Raw genomic sequence first — 16,612 nt, 5'->3', positions numbered from 1 at the left:
GATCGGCGCTGTAATGTAGATTACAGCAGTGGTTTTTATTTAGAAAAACTATCATTTTTGACTGAGTTATGACATATTATCTTTATGCTAATGACTTTTCTTAATGGACAACTGGGCGTGTTTTACTTTTTGACCAAGTGGGCGTTGTGGACAGAAGTGTATGACGCTGACCAATCAGTTTCATACACTTCTCGCCATTTATTTAGTCAGCACATAATGATCTTACTAGATCACTATGTGCAGCCACATACACACACATTAACGTTACTCAAGTGTCCTGAGGGTTAACAGACATCACTACCAGCCAGGACGTGATGTCTATTCAGAATCCTGACACTTCAGTAACGTTTGGGTGTGACTTACAGCACAGCACATCGAGATCACGGTGGGCTGTAATTTACAGCGTAATCTCGCGAGATTACGCTTGCTGTGCAGTAAATCCCACACTAACGTTAGCGAAGTGTCAGGATTCTGAATAGACATCACGTCCTGGCTGGTAGTGATGTCTATTAACTCTCAGGACACTTCAGTAACGTTCGTATGTGTGTAGGTGGCTGAACATAGTGATCTAGTAAGATCACTATGTGCTGTGTAAATGAATGGAGAGAAGTGTATGACGCGGATTGGTCAGAGTCATACACTTCTCTCCACAACGCCCACTTGGCCAAAAAGTTAAATACGCCCAGTTGTCTATTAAGAAATTCATTAGCATAAAGCGAAAATAGGTCATAACTCCGTCAAAAATGATTGTTCTTCTAAATAAAAAACACTGCTGTAATCTACATTACAGCGCCAATCACATTATGTACAAGATAGGGCACTTATAATGTGGTGATAGAGCCTCTTTAAGTGACAATGTTCATTAGTAGATATTTTTTCCTGTTTTCCGCCACTTTTCCAAGTAGGAAATGTAAGTAAATGAGTCGGCATGACTCTGAAGGCACACTATTATAAGTAATGATGTATCACTGTATCCGATTATATATAAATAGTGTTGCTAAGGCTGCATTCACATCTGTGTTGTGGCTTCCGTTCTAGCAAACCCGCCAGAGGACCACAAGAACGGAAGTTAACATTTACGTAAAATAAAAACATTGATTTCAATGGGTTTTGTTTTTGCGTCAGTTGTGCTCAGGCCCCATTCCATCAGGTTTCCGTTTATTTAACAGAAGAAATACAATAGTCTGCTGCGATATTGTTTCCATCAAATTACGGAAACCTGAGGGAAAGGAGCTTTCCGGGTTTTTTTTTAACATTGAAGTCAATGGATGACGGATGCAAACTGATATGCCAACCGTTTCTATCAGCTATGAATTAGGTTTAACGGATCCGTTTTTTTTCTGCACATGCACAGACTAAATATGAAAGCAAGATGCAAAGATAAAAACGGATCCATTGTAACTGATGACCGTTTCTTTTAAATGTCAATGGACAAGCTAAAACGGATGCCACAACGCAGATGTGAACGAAGCCTACTACATTAGGGAATTGCTATCTAGCTCTGGGGAACCTTTAATTAAAAAATGAGAAAAAATATAGGCTAGGGTTGGTAAAATGGAATAGGGAAAATTTTGCAGGAACGCTAAATAAAGCGTTTTCCTGACAGAAAATGTAAACAATATATACGTGTATATCTACTGAAGAGTAATACTAATTCTAAAATCCACATCTTTTCATACCACATGAAGAGGTGGCGCTATTGTATTAATGAACATTGGCAAACAATGACATGTCCACTTAAAACCAAGTTAATCACGTTGCGGGGATGACAAGCAGCAGTATAGAGTAATGGTTCATAGTTTACACCACAACCCTTCCAAGTTAGTGTAAGTAATTTAAACCGACCCGAGTTATGGACGTAGTTCTTACTATCGTTCTTCGCTGCTTCTTTGGTTTCCCCACATCAAATTCATCATCATCTAGATCCTGCAGAAAATGAGAGGTAGAACAAAATGAACATAAGTTAAAGGAACACTAGGCCAATCTAATACCTGGTGCTTCCTGCTGGGCATGAGGGTTGGTACATAACAGAGACTCTGGTGTTAATTTCATATCATTGTCATGCACTGTCCAGCATTAGGTATAGCTAAGGGAGATTTACTAGCAAAATGTCCTATAATGTTGGCAAATTACAACAAAAAAAGCGGTTTGCATGGTGTGCGCCGAAATTATTACATATTTTAGACACACATAGAACGTTCAACCTCTGTCTAGGAAAAGGGTTGTAGCTAAGAGAAGTCCTAAAATGTGCCAAAATTATTAATGGTGAGAACAATTTTGATCTTAATTTTTTGCAGCAAAAACAAAACCCATTGAAATTGATGTCAAATACGTCAGCCAAGAGGTGGCGTAAGGAAGAGAAAAATGTCTAGCAAGGTATGTCAAGTTTTTTATAACATAGCAAAAATATGCCATCATTGTCCAACCGGCGGTGACCCAACCACTGTGACCGCCACTGCACATCAACATGAAGTGACAACGGCACTAGAAAAGCGTATTAACGCATTCTCCAGTTGGCTCGACTTCTTCTGAAAGCCATATGGTTGGACACGGACTATAAACCGCCCACTATACAGACTTCATAGAAAACCACGCGGAGCCGCCAGCACACAAAGTGGCACAACGCTTTCCTAGCACCACTGCTACTGCGTTCTTGCAGGAACATAAAAAAAATCTATGAATTAACACCGAGAAGCACTTCGTAACACCCATATGTTACTGTATAAATAAAATAAGTAAATGAGTCAGTAAATTTAAGTCATCCAAAGCAATCTAAACATAAATTACTTGCATGTAACACAACTAAGGCTAAGTTCACACTGGCGTTAGTATACCTTTACCTCTCTTCTGTCAGAGGAAGAGAGGATCGAAAGCTTAAAGGGAAAGCAACGGTTTCGTTAGAATTACCACTGATTTCAATGGTAATTCTTCGGTATCATTTGCTTCCGGTTTGACTCCGCTCGCTAGTATAAAAAAATAAACGGCAACCTAGCGAACGGAGACAAGCAGAAAACAACTGAAATAAAAGAATTACCATTGAAATCAATGGTATATCTAACGGAACCGTTGCTTTCCGTTTGAACTTTCGATCCTCTCTTCCTCTGACGGAAGAGCGGTAAATGTATACTAACGCTAGTGTGAAAGAAGCCTAACAATTATACCGCACAATTCTCATTTTTCAGTGCACATTCATTATTTTTCTGTGTGACTATTATTTTCACTGTATAGACACCAGTGGAGATTTCGGTCTTTTTTTTTTTTTTTTCACCGTACTTTTTACATTTTGTAAATATCTTACAGTATTTTTGGGGCATCTGAATAGAATTAACATATTTATATCCTTTGTATTAGTCATATTTGTACATACATAACACAGGGTGCGACAGTATCAGGAGTCCTCCCTTGAATTGTCTGGCATTTTCATTTTTGTACCCAATACTGTCCTTTCCGGTTTATTAATAAAACTCATTATTATTCATATTAGCGGGTGTGCATTTCTTTTTTTTGTATTGCTGAACTAGAACGGGTGTAAAGAAGCGTGACCAAAGGTAATTAAGGGAATGGGTGGATTGCAGTACCAAGAAAGGTTATCAAACCTGGGGCTATTCAGTTTAGAAAAAAGACGGCTTAGGGAAGATCGAATTACAATATAGAACTGGACAGTACAGAGATCTTTCTAATGATATGTTTACACCGAGGCCTGTACCAAGGACAAGGGTGCATCTTCTATGTCTAGAGGAAAAAAGGTTTCACCATCATCACAGATGGGGATTCTTTACAGTAAGAGCAGTGAGACTATGCAACTCTCTGCCACAGGATGTTGTGATGGTGGATTCTTTGAACATGCTCATGAAGGGCCTTGATGTCTTTCTTGAAAAATAAAATATTACAGATTAGGAGTACTGGATTCTGGAGATGGGATGTTGATCCAGGGATTTATTCAGATTTTCATATTTGGAGCATGGGAGGAATTTTCTCCCTAATGAGACCATTGGCATCAACCTAATGGAGGCTTTGCATTTCCCTGGATTAACCCCTTCCCGACTTTTGACGTATCCATACGCCAAAGTCGGGTAGGGGAAGTATGGAGCGGGCTCACGCAGTGAGCTCGCTCCATACGATGACGGTGTCAGCTGTATGTTACAGCCGACACTTCAGAGTAACTAGCGGCATCGCGCTCGAGCGCGATCCCGCTAGTTTAACTCGTTAAATGCCGCGGTCAATACTGACGGCAGCATTTAAATCGTCAGAAAGAGGGGGCCGACCCCCTCTAACAGCTCATCGTGCCCCCCGCAACGCAATCGCGGGAGGGCGATGGTTGCTATAGCTGCCTGGGGGCTTAATGAAAGCCCCCAGGTCCGCCATCTTTGTACACCTATTAAGCCCTGCCTCCGGCAGGGCTTAATAGGTGCCTGTCAGGATCACGATATACTGCAATACATTAGTATTGCAGTATATCGTGCAAGCGATCTAACGATCGCTGGTTGAAGTCCTCTAGGGGGACTAATAAAAAAAGTACAAATAAGTTAAATAAAGTTTTTTTTAGTGTAAAAAAATAAAAAAAAATATTAAAAGTTAAAAAAAAAAACCATTTTCCCCCTAGAGCATAGTAAAAAAAATAAAAAATAAACATGATTGGTATTGCCGTGTCCGTAAAAGTCTGAACTATTATAATATATCATTATTTAACCCGCACGGTGAACGCCGTAAAAAAAAAATAATTTGTAAACGCCAGAGTGTCTATTTTTTGGTCACCTCATCGTCCACAAAAAATGAAATAAAAAGTTAGCAAACCGTCGCATTTATACCAAAATGGTATTATTAAAAACGACAGCTTATGCCGCAAAAAATAAGCCCTCATACCACTTAATCGACGGAAAAATAAAAAAGTTGTGGCTCTCGGAATTTGGCGACGCAAAATACATTTTCTTTTTTACACTAAGGTTTTTACTTGTAAAAGTAGTAAAATATAGAAAAAACTACATATATTTGGTATCGCCGTAATCGTATTGACCCACAGAATAAAGTTAACATGTTGTTTTAATTGCACAGTGAATTCCGTAAAAACAGCGCGCAAAAAAACCATGGAGGAATCGCTGTTTTTTTCATTTTCTACCCCACAAATAATTTTTTTCCCGTTTCCTAGTACATTATACGGCAAAATAAATGGCGCTACGAAAAACTACAACTCGTCCCTCAAAAATCAAGCCCTCATAGTACTATATCGACGGAAAAATAAAGACGTTATGGCTTCTGGAATGTGGGGAGGAAAAAACGAAAATGAAAATCTGAAAGTTGTTTACGACGGGAAGGGGTTAACACGGTAGGATTATAGGTTACAACCTTATCAGCTATGTATACCTCCCTGTTGGTTTCTTTCTGTTCAAGTACAACACTTTTTCTTAAAAGTGCCCTCCTTTATAAATCACTTTTTATAGTGTAAATATACATTTTTTGAATAAAGTTAATGAAGTTACTATTACATTTAGTAGAATTCAACAAAAACCCTGTTCACATACTGCGGTTATTAACAATAGGGCCGATTTCCAAGATGCCACAGCAAACTCTACAGTAGTGGCCAAACATTTTATAAGTATGGGATCTACTTTGTGTGGAGTCTGAGTTAATTTACTATTGGACCAGGGATAGGCAATCATGGTTCCCGAATAGGGCCGAGCGATTATGACCTAAATCAAAATCACAACTAATTTAAGATGTAACCTTGATTATGATTAATGAACGAGTATTTAGGCCACGCCCCCTGTTTGCATGCTATGCAATTGAATTAATATTTATCCCCTGAGCTTGCTGTATACTACTGTATATAAATTTACACCCAGACACTGCCCCCCATAGTATATTGCCCCCATAGTGCTCCCCACACAGTATAATGCCCCATAGCTGCCACCACAGTATATTGCCCCCATAGTGCTCCCCACAAATTATAATGTCCTCATAGCTGCCCCACAAATCATAATGCCCTCAGAGCTGCCTCCACAGTATAATGCCCCCAGAGCTGCTCCCACGCAGTATAATTCCCCCATAGCTCCTCCCACACATCATAATGCCGCATACATAATTCCCCTATAGCTGCCCCCCCACACAGTATAATGCCCCTATAGCTGCCCTCCACACAGTATAATGCCCCTATTGCTGCCCTCAACACAGTATAATGCCCCTATTGCTGCCCTCCACACAGTATAATGCCCCTATAGCTGCCCTCCATACAGTATAATGCCCCTATAGCTGCCCTCCACACAGTATAATGCCCCTATAGCTGCCCTTCACACAGTAGAATGCCCCTTTAGCTACCCTCCACACAGTATAATGCCTCCATACAGTATATTGCCCCTATAGCTGCCCTCCACACAGTATAATGCCCCTGTAGCTGCCATCCACACAGTATAATGCCCCTGTAGCTACCCTCCATACAGTATAATGCCCCTATAGCTGCCCTCCACACATTAGAATGCCCCTATAACTGCCCTCCACACAGTAGAATGCCCCTATAGCTGCCCTCCACACAGTACAAATCCCCTATAGCTGACCTCCACACAGTATAATACCCCTATAGCTACCCTCCATACAGTATAATGCCCCCATTGCTGCCCACACAGTATAATGCCCCTATAGCTTCCCTCCACACAGTACAATGCCCCTATAGCTACCCTCCACACATTATAATGCCCCCTATAGCTACCCTCCACACATTATAATGCCCCCTATAGCTACCCTCCACACATTATAAAGCCCCCCATAACTGCCCTCCATACAGTATAATGCCCCCATAACTGCCCTCCACACAGCATAATGCCCCCCATAAATGCCCACCATAGAGTATAGTGCCCCCATAACTGCCCTCCACATGGTATAATGCTCCCCATAACTGCCCCCACACAGTATAATTCCCCCATAGCTGCCCTCCACACGGTATATAGTCCCCTATATCTGCCACCCTCACAGTATATAGTCCCCTATAGCTGCCCCCTCACAGTATAATGCCCCATAGCTGCCCCCAATAGTGCCTGATAAAAAAAATTATATATAAAATACTCACCTAACCCCATTCCACTGACGAGTGGATGAGGTCCCTCTGCGCTGTGCAGCTCGGCGCTGACAGGTGCGATGAAGTCACTGCCTCGCGTTTGGCGATACATAGTGAATGGTAGAGCAGGGAGCTTGCGGTCCCCTGCTCTAACTTTGGATTCAACTGTATCTGCGTCCTGAAGATCCAGATACAGTTTAAAACCAGGAAAAAATGATGAATTGAACCTAAATTAGCAAGATAACGTCGATTAATTGAACTGAATTTCAGTTTGTTTGTTTTTTTATTAATTGCCCAGCCCTATGCCTGAAGTACGCTGCCCTTTTTTTATGTGCCAGTAATCCTGATAACAGTGACCGATATTTACTGCACTTGCTTCTTAGCCATGGCTTCTTCATACAAGACTGTGCTCTCTGCCCTGCTCTGTGTAATGCTGTTCCTGTGATGTGCATTTCACTAGAAAAGGATGGCGAGAGGCACACTAATAAGTGAACCTGTGAGGAGACAGTTTTCTGATCACTTCAGAGTAGAAGAAATACAGTCTGGTGTCCGAACATCCAGATCTACTGATCCCCGCTCTTACTGGCAGGTTGCACTATACGGTACTATGGAGTAGAAACATATAATCTGGTACCATTACAATGTTTGAGACTGAAGCATTTCTAGGAAAAAAATTTAGAACGGCCTCTTCAAAAACAAACAGTCTGTGTCGGCTGATCAGAACAAAAGTACGACAAAACATGAGGCTCTGCAGCAGTTTATGTGTTGAGGTATTGGTGCGATTATGAGCTGTGCCACTACTGCAATATCTGAATACACTCTTAGGCCTAGACATCATTTCTCACAGCATATGTATTCTGCCTACACCAGAACAAATGAAAAAAGAGAAGTAAATCTGAAAAATTGTGATTCAACCACTTTGCTTACAGGTGTATTTTCCCCATATAAGACAATGGGAATAAGATAGGAATCTATTTAAAAGCATTTTAGTCTTAAATTCCAAAAAATATACGGCAAAATGTTGGTGTTGCAAATCTTTACAAATTCGGTCATCTCTACAAATCAAACTTTGATTTTCAAACTAAAGACATTTTTTTTTTTTTGTGTGTAGCTCTATTAAGATTCAGTGCACAATACCTTTTTAGTCTGGAGTAAACTGATTTAATTCTCGCCATAGGTGTGATATGGGAAAAATGCACCCATGAAACTAAAAATGTAAATCCTCAACAGATTTCAACAGTGCCCACCTCATCAATCCACAGGACTCATAACTATAAGTCCCGTGTATTCTTTGACCGCTCCTATAAGTTAAAGAGCACAATATTTTATGGCCAATAGGAGAATGGACCGGTCCTCATACAGTGCTGCCCTTATAAAGGCAGCATCGTCTGAGGACAGATCCGCTTTTATATTTATCCAAGCATACCTAGCATACAAAGAATTAGTAGTAAATCATTAAAATATATATATATATATATATATATATATATATATATATATATATATATATATATATATATAAGTACATATATATGGCACGTGCAAGCTGTCCATACCTGGCCCTGTACGGCATCATCACTGGCTTCCTGCTCGGAAGAAAAACTTTCATACTCTTCTTCAGAATAATTATCTGCAAAAAATACAAATATGCCCAGATGGGTAACATGATACGAAAATAATGTGGTCTTGTTTTTCTCGTAGGCTCTGAATGTAAAATAAAGGACAGTTGACTATGTGACATATACGATCCAATATGCAGCGTCATATAACATTTTAGTACAGGTCTATAGAGATACCTGTGGATTTTATCTTCTGGCTGGTATTCATGGCACTATCTTCATGATCAATCGGCTGACTAGAGAGTGAAAATATCCAAATTTCGGCTACCTTGGCAGATGCTTCCTTCATGTTACTAAAAAGGCTTAACACTTGGCTTCCTTCAGATGGATGCTGCATGACCTGCCATTCAAAAAAAGGAAAAAAAAAAAGTCACAAAAACTCGTATTAGTTTCTTATTGAATGGTCCTGGATAATGGTCCTGTTAGAGGACAACAAACCCTTTATGATCCACTCAGAAAGGTGGATTTTACATAGACAACGCAGAGAGGACACAGATCATGTCTTCCTTGCTGTTCTCAAATAATAAAGCAGCAAAAGGTGTTTCAAATATGTTCTTAAATCAAAGGATTTTATGCCCTAGGACGTAACAATTCTTTTGAGCTCAAGATGTGCTTAAAAACTGTTTCTGTAAAATTTCATGCTATTAAACTCCACACATACAAAAAGTTAGCTGCTTCTTCACGTATGTGATGATATGTCACCCATACTGATGATACGCCATAACGTACTGAAGAAAGCAGACAGCGATACGTTGAGTATACTGAACGCTTCTTATTTTTCTCATTTTGGAGGTATATGTGCTCAGGGTGCTCTGCAACAATCCCTGGGATCAGTAGTTCTGAGGGTGGGGGGAGGGTTAGCTGGCTAGAGGGTACATTGCTAGATCTCAACGAATGATAAATAAATTATTCCTCCATCACATCTTGAAGAGTTTACAGCTTCTATAAAAAAAAGTTGGGGAAATTTTTTTTAATAAAATAAAAAATCACATGCATGAAAAACAAAGCAACTTACCTCAGCCATGTTGATGCATCCAATAGCCAGAGTTTTGTAACCCAGAATGGTTCGATTTTTATACCTTTTCCTCCTTTGAAGCATTATTTGTAGCTTGTTTCCTTCCCTTTTCAAAAAGTGGGGGTACTAATGAAGAAAATTAAAATATGAATCCATCTATTTTTCCAGCAAAAACGATGATAAAATTAATGAAAATGTATTAAAAATGATGGAGGTTAGTATAAAGAAACAAAAAAAATAATAAAAAAAAGTGTTGCTCTGGATACACTGGGACCCGTAGCCGAACACTAGTGTACTGCGGAGCATAAAAATGGCAGAACTTTTTATATTATCCGTCACATGAATAAGTTCTTGATAAATCTCTTCCAATGATGCTTAATGGGTAACTACAAATCTTCTGACATGTCATAGTGACATGTGAGAAGTTTTGATCGGTGGGGATCCGAGCACTGAGACCCCCACCGGAGCCGAGCAGTTGGTGTGCGGACTCAGACTTTCTATTGAGCCAGTACACCAACTGCTCGGCTTTCCAAGAAAAGCCGATCAGAAACTAAGCTGCTCAGCGCTCACCCGAGCGCTTCTGCAGTTTCGTTTTAGCGATCGGTTGGGCTCTCGGTGCTCGAACCTCCACCAATCAAAACTTCTGACATGTCAAGTTTTTTAAAAGTTTAGTTACCCTTTACAAGCTACAAGCACACAAAAATCTGCATCAAATCCGCATGTAATTACGCAGGTAAAATCTGCACCCGAATAGTGAATAGGTTTTTTATGCGATTTTGTGTGCGGTTTTTACACTTTGATGCGGAAATAGGTGCAGTTTTATGCTGCGGATTTTGGTGCATTTTTTTTATATGCTCGCTAGATACAATTGGCAGGCGGAAACCCACGATAAATTGACATGCTGCGGATATTAAAATCCGCAAAGCAGATCTGCTGGTTGACTCCTCCTCCAGAAAATCTGCTCTATCCCTTAGGGCATTATGTAAATTTAGATCTCTGCTGGTGTCTTATGGGTTGGTTGATGTATGCCGATGTCTTAATCCAACCCAACTAGACTATACATTTTATTCCTCGGTGCATTCCTCCTATAATAGACTAGATTATTTTTTCCTGTCCAAATCTTCCCTTACATACTGTTCTCGGGTGGAGATTGGTACGCAATTACATTCCGACAATGCCCCTAATTCTCTGACACGGAGTCTCCTGGATATGAATAAAAGATCGGTTAGATGGAAGTTAAATGATTCTTTACTTAGCTCTGATGCTGTGAAGGAAGATTTTAAATTTAAATTGATGGACTTTTTCCAATGAAATGAAACCCCGGAAGTTACCCCTAATGTAGTTTGAGATGCCCATAAGGCGTTCATCCCAGGGCACTTTATTAGCTATTGCTCTCATCTGCATAGGGAGAGGACCAAATGTGTTGATGAACTTTTTCACAAAATTCAGGCTGTAGAAAGGTTGCATAAAGCGTCTGTAGCCTCGGTACATGCTCAAGAATTCGCTTCCTTGAGAACCCAACTGTTGAACAAGTTAAATGTGTCCTTAGCAAAATATCTTATGCACTCTCAGCATAAATTTTATGCTCATGGTAATAAAGCTTCTAAATTCATGTCCAAACGATTTAAACAAAGACAAACTAATAACTATATAAAAGATGCAAAGGGTAATTACCTTTACTCATCTAATTCTATCACTGAACAGTTTCGAACTTATTACAAAGATGTTATAATCTGGCCGATGTTGGTTCCTCTCCCTCTGCGGCTGATAGATCTTCACTTATCTCTACATTTTTTGACTCTTTGTCTCTTCCGCTAATATCTCCCTCGCAGAGCGAGAAGCTTACTCAACCGTTTACTATGGTAGAGCTGGAAACTGCTTTGAGACAAACTCCTTCTGGTAACGGTTTGCCTGTTATTTATTATACATCGTTCAGAGACATATTGCTCCCTCGACTACTGTCGTTGGCAAATCTTTCTCTACTGAGTCATTCGCTTTCTTCTGATATAATGCAGGCACACATCTCACTTATACTTAAAGAAGGCAAAGTTTTAACTGTATGCTCTAATTATAGACCCATATCCCTCCTGAATGCAGATTTAAAACTCATTGCGAAATTTTTGGCGAATAGGCTTAAACATATTCTTCCGGATATTATCTCACCAGATCAAGTGGGGTTTGTCAAAAATAGAGAGGGAAAGGATCATTCGATTCGAGTTCTTCATATTTTACATTACTCATGAAAACAAAAAATCCCCATAGTCCTTGTTGCACAGATGCTGATAAGGCGTTTGATAGAATTGATTGGGTTTACATGAAGCAGGTTTTGCTTGCCTTCCACTTTCCTGCCCCCTTCATTGATGCTATATTTTCTATGTATGTCACGCCTTCTGCCTCTGTGGTAGTAAACGGAATTCTGTCTGCTCCATTACAGATTTGTAATGGTATGAGACAGGGTTGTCCCCTGTCTCCTTTATTGTTTTTGACGGTCATGGAGACTCTTATGCAAGCCCTTACACTAGATGCCGGAATGGAGGGGATACAGTTGGGAAATAGAACTCATAAGGTGGCGGCATACGCTGATGACATGCTCTTGATGGTTACTAATCCGGAGATAGCGCTTCCCAAAATTCAACACGTTTTTGACTCCTTTAGTATTTTATCTAATTTTAAAATTAATTAAGAGAAGTCCCAGGCTTTGGGGTTCTCAATGTCGGAGATCCGCAAGAAAAAACTGGCAGAAGGCTCTGGTTATGACTGGACCTCTCCTTATGTAACTTTTCTAGGTGTTAAAGTCGGGAGCAACTTAGATCACTTGTTTTCACTGATTTATGCCCCATTCCTTGTCAGACCAGTTGAGATGGTTTGACATACCTTATATCTCATGGTTTGGCAGAAAGAATATTTTGATGTCCTTTATCCTCCCTAAGCTTACTGATCTTAAGCAAGTTTTACCACTACCACTCACTAGAGCCTTTTTCACGGACATCAATAGATTATTTGCACAAGAGAGATATTGACCAGACAGAAATCTTGTGGTGGTATAGGTTTACCTGACCCAGAAAAATATTACCAGGCCATACACTTATCAAGGGTTATAGATTTGTTTCATGCCCCAATATACATATTGTGGGTAACAGTGGAAGATGCGCTTTCTCCGACTCCTCTGCGTACACTGATATATAATAGGGAGGCTGTAGAAGAAGCTAGGTTGGATAATCCGCTGACCTTGGCGACATTAAAAGTCAGGCGCAATTTCTCTTTTGGTTCAAGTAGTTGTTCGGTGCCATCCGCTCTCTTGCAGTTTAGGAATTTAGTGAGTCTTGCTCCAATGGCCTTAAAGGGAATGTGTTGGCAGCAAAACATGTTTTTTTTTTTTTTAGTTAAACAATTAGTGTGTAGGTGATTAAACATTGTTCTAAATTTTTTTATTTTTTTCACGAGTCAGGAAATATTATAAATTGGATTCAATTTATAATATTTCCCAGCACTGGTCACTAGATGGAGCAATTCCCAAAATTGCAGCATTGCATGTGGTAAAGCAACCACATTGCTTTATGCTGCAAAATTGGGAAAAAATCCCTCGCTCTAGTGAGCTCTCAGAATCCCCCCTCCTTTATCCTGGCTAGTGCCGGGAGAAACTAGGGGTTTGAACGGTCTAACCTCCTACACTGTGTGTCGCCATTTTTTGAGCTAACACACAGCGTAGAAGGTTTACATACACTAGTAAAACACACTGAAACACGAACATACATAGAAATCACTTACCTGCTCCAGTCGCCGCCGCTCCCTCCGGTCCGTCCGCTCCGTCTGCTGCCGATGCTCCACGTGCCCAAGTCCGGAGGCCACGACCGGAAGCCACGACCGGAAGTAGTAATCTTACTGCCCGGCCGCGACTTCCGGTCCACAGGAAAATGGCGCCGGACGACGCGCATTTCAAATCGGACTGTGTGGGAGCGGCGCATGCGCCGTTCCCACACGCACGGCGTACACCAAAGTGGATGGAACGGGCCCCGTTCGCAGTCCCTATGGGACTGGAGCTGCCGTATTCCATGTCTGTATGTGTCGTTAATCGACACATAGAGAAATGGAAAAAAAAATGGCAGCCCCCATAGGGAAGAAAAAGTGTAAAAATAGAAAAAAGTAACACACAAACACACAAATAAATATAAACGTTTTTAATAAAACCCTAACATAAAACTGATATTAAAAAAAAAAATGTGGTGACACTGTTCCTTTAAAAGAAAGCATTCCAGGTTCAGTTGCCTCCTCTTGTTGTATGTTAACGCGCACTATTTGATAGTTCGAGAGGTGTCAGGGATGACGCTTCCCTGGCTTCTATGCTGGGATTTCCCATCCTCCACACTCCCTTGCTCTCGTTTTTCAAATTGGCTTAGAGGTTTAAGCTTTAATCTCTTGGAGGTCCTAGACTGCTAAAATGGTTTGACAAGTTATTGTCCCAAACGACGCCGGTCATTAAACCAATTTCAGTTATATATAAAAGACTTATTTTTTGATCCCTCCTCCTCCCCATATTTCATTAGATTATGGGAAAGGGATCTACAGTGAACCTTTTCTGATGCCAAATTTACTAAGGTGGTGTTGGCTTCACATAAGATCTCCAGATGTGTTAGAATACAAGAAAATCAAGACTCCTTTGGAACATTATCTGTCTTTGACTTCTGCTCCTTCTCATGTGCTGTCCTATTTATACGGGATCCTCCACCCTTGATACTCTTATTCTCAGTTGACATTCACCACAGCTTGGGATGACGACATGAGGGTTCGACACTCTCAGGAGGATTGGGGGACTTCTTTCTTCTTGGCTCATAAATTACCGACTTCTTGTTTTGCTCAGGAGAAAAATTATAAAATCCTTACCAGATGGTACCGCTGTCCTTCCTTTTTAGATAGGATATTTCCTGAGGTGTCTGCCGATTGTTGGAGGTGTGGGGAGGCTCTTGGAACAATGTTACATATTTGGTGGGATTGCCCTAAGCTCCGTCCCTTTTGGGAAAAAATTTTTGATCTTGGGAATAAGCTTTTTGACACTGACGTTCCTACCTCGCCTTCTATTGGATTGCTTTCCATGGTTCCTGGATCACTCTCACACCTCAAAAAGGGTGTCCTTAGGCATTTTCTGACTGCAGTTAGAACTGTAATCCCACGTCATTGGAAGTCTAGTACTGTGCCTTCCTTACAGGAATGGGTAACGGAAATGAATGGGATTAAGAGAATGGAGGAGTTGATGTCTGCTGATCGGGGTAAATCCGAGATCTTTGTTCAATCTTGGTCAGTATGGTCCGGATTCCGGGGTGGTGCTGACTTGCCTCTCTGGTTGGATGGCCTCTTTTGAACGCTCATTTCGCCAATTTTGTGTGCTTTTGTCCGTTTGTGTTTCCCTATGTTGTCTTGTGTTTATGTAACTTCGTGTTGAATTCGCACTTAAACAGGTCATTACTACTCGTTTCTGGGACTGGTTTCCCTAAATATTGCAGTATTTTTGCTGTGGTTATGGTACTGTTACTTACCATTAGATTTTATTATTTACTTCCCTTTGATTTGGATGTTTGGGAGGTTACCTCCTACCATTGTTCATATGTCTATGTAACATTTTCTACAGTTTGAATTTATTGCACTGCGTGCAAACTTTCGAAATTTCGCGAGATGTTTTATATGCTCTGTTTTATCTTCTAATAAAATTATTGCTAAAGAAAAAAAAATAAAAAATAAAATAAAATAAAAGAATACAAGAAAATGGTTATAAGATTCTATTAAGGTGGTATAAGACGCCAGATGTAACCTCTATTTATACGCCCTCCCATTCTGATGTTTGCTGGCGTTTTAATAAAGAAAGGGGAACCTTTTTTCATATCTGGTGGTCTTGTGAAGTAATATCTACACGGTGGAGAGATATTTTTGCTCAGTGTAATTTCATTTGTGATGCTACGGTGTTGGACTCTCCAGACCTAGCTCTTTTGTTAATTACTCCTCCTAATATTCAGGCTGGACCGTCTAAACTTTTTAAGATTTTACTGGTGGCTGCCAGGCTTTTGATTCCATCATACTAGTTGTCTGTTGAAACCCCAATCTTTGGAACACTGGATCTAATTTATCGTTTTGAGGAAATTTCCCACTGGGAGTGCTATTCCAGAGATGCTTTCTTGTAAGTTTGGCTACCGTGGAAGCAATATAGAAAATTTGAGTAGATGTCTATCTTAGTGGTTCTTCTATTTTTCTACTCTTCAGTGGTTATTACATATTTGATACATTTAGCTTCAATGCTGTTGATTTACGTACTTTTACTGTGACAAACGGTGTGTAATACTTGATATGTATTGCTTTGTACAAGCTACATTGTATTTGTTATTCAACACATGTACTTTGATCTTTTTGTTTATATTGTAATTCTGTTTTATTACAATAAAAACTGTAAAACTCAAAAAAAAAAAACTTGACATCTCATTTACTTTGCTGGTACTGTATTATGCTGCGGATTTGTTGTAGGAAAAAAATGCGTGGCAAATCCACATGTAATACGCATCCTGTGTATTTGGACTTAGAATTTATATTTGCGATTCCCAGGTGGTGTAGGAAACATGTAGGCTGCATATTTACCAGGTATCAGCTAAATCCAAATAGCCAAATATGAGAAAGTGGGTGGAAGATTCTTATTGGCATGTGGTATTTCACAGTCTAATCTACCCCATATTTATTTCAATGTTTATCCCCCATATGGACCCCAGTGTTCACAGAGTTGTAGCTCATCGATACCTGCAGTGAAAAGGTCAGTGCAAGATCAGTTTCCACTTGTCCACTAGGTGGCAGCACAATCTCATGAGAGCGAAGAATACGCTTGGATCCCTAGTAAAGAACAAAATCACAATTAGTTCATAGTGAAAAATATCAAATCTCCAAACAGTGGAATAAATA

General features: G+C 40.1%; 1 protein-coding gene across 9 annotated transcripts in view; it reads right to left on the bottom strand.

Annotated features, from left to right (window-relative positions):
- LOC142664948 (phosphofurin acidic cluster sorting protein 2-like) overlaps positions 1 to 16,612 on the bottom strand; it is a 244,598-nt gene that overhangs the window by 109,266 nt on the left and 118,720 nt on the right. For 6 of the 9 annotated variants that reach the window (XM_075844413.1, XM_075844414.1, XM_075844410.1 and 3 more), the window contains exons 3-7: positions 16,454 to 16,543; positions 9,680 to 9,805; positions 8,842 to 9,004; positions 8,602 to 8,675; positions 1,846 to 1,926 (exon numbers count right to left, since the gene is read on the bottom strand). In XM_075844413.1, the coding sequence (XP_075700528.1) occupies positions 1,846 to 1,926; positions 8,602 to 8,675; positions 8,842 to 9,004; positions 9,680 to 9,805; positions 16,454 to 16,543 (534 nt within the window). The remainder of the gene's footprint in view (positions 1 to 1,845; positions 1,927 to 8,601; positions 8,676 to 8,841; positions 9,005 to 9,679; positions 9,806 to 16,453; positions 16,544 to 16,612) is intronic. The other 3 variants (XM_075844412.1, XM_075844419.1, XM_075844418.1) reach the window with 1 other exon arrangement.

The sequence above is a fragment of the Rhinoderma darwinii genome, chromosome 12, assembly GCF_050947455.1.
Source record: "Rhinoderma darwinii isolate aRhiDar2 chromosome 12, aRhiDar2.hap1, whole genome shotgun sequence".
NCBI classification, from domain to species: domain Eukaryota; kingdom Metazoa; phylum Chordata; class Amphibia; order Anura; family Rhinodermatidae; genus Rhinoderma; species Rhinoderma darwinii.
The sequence above is the reverse complement of the archived record's forward strand: the minus strand, read 5'-3'. Positions and strand labels throughout refer to the sequence as shown.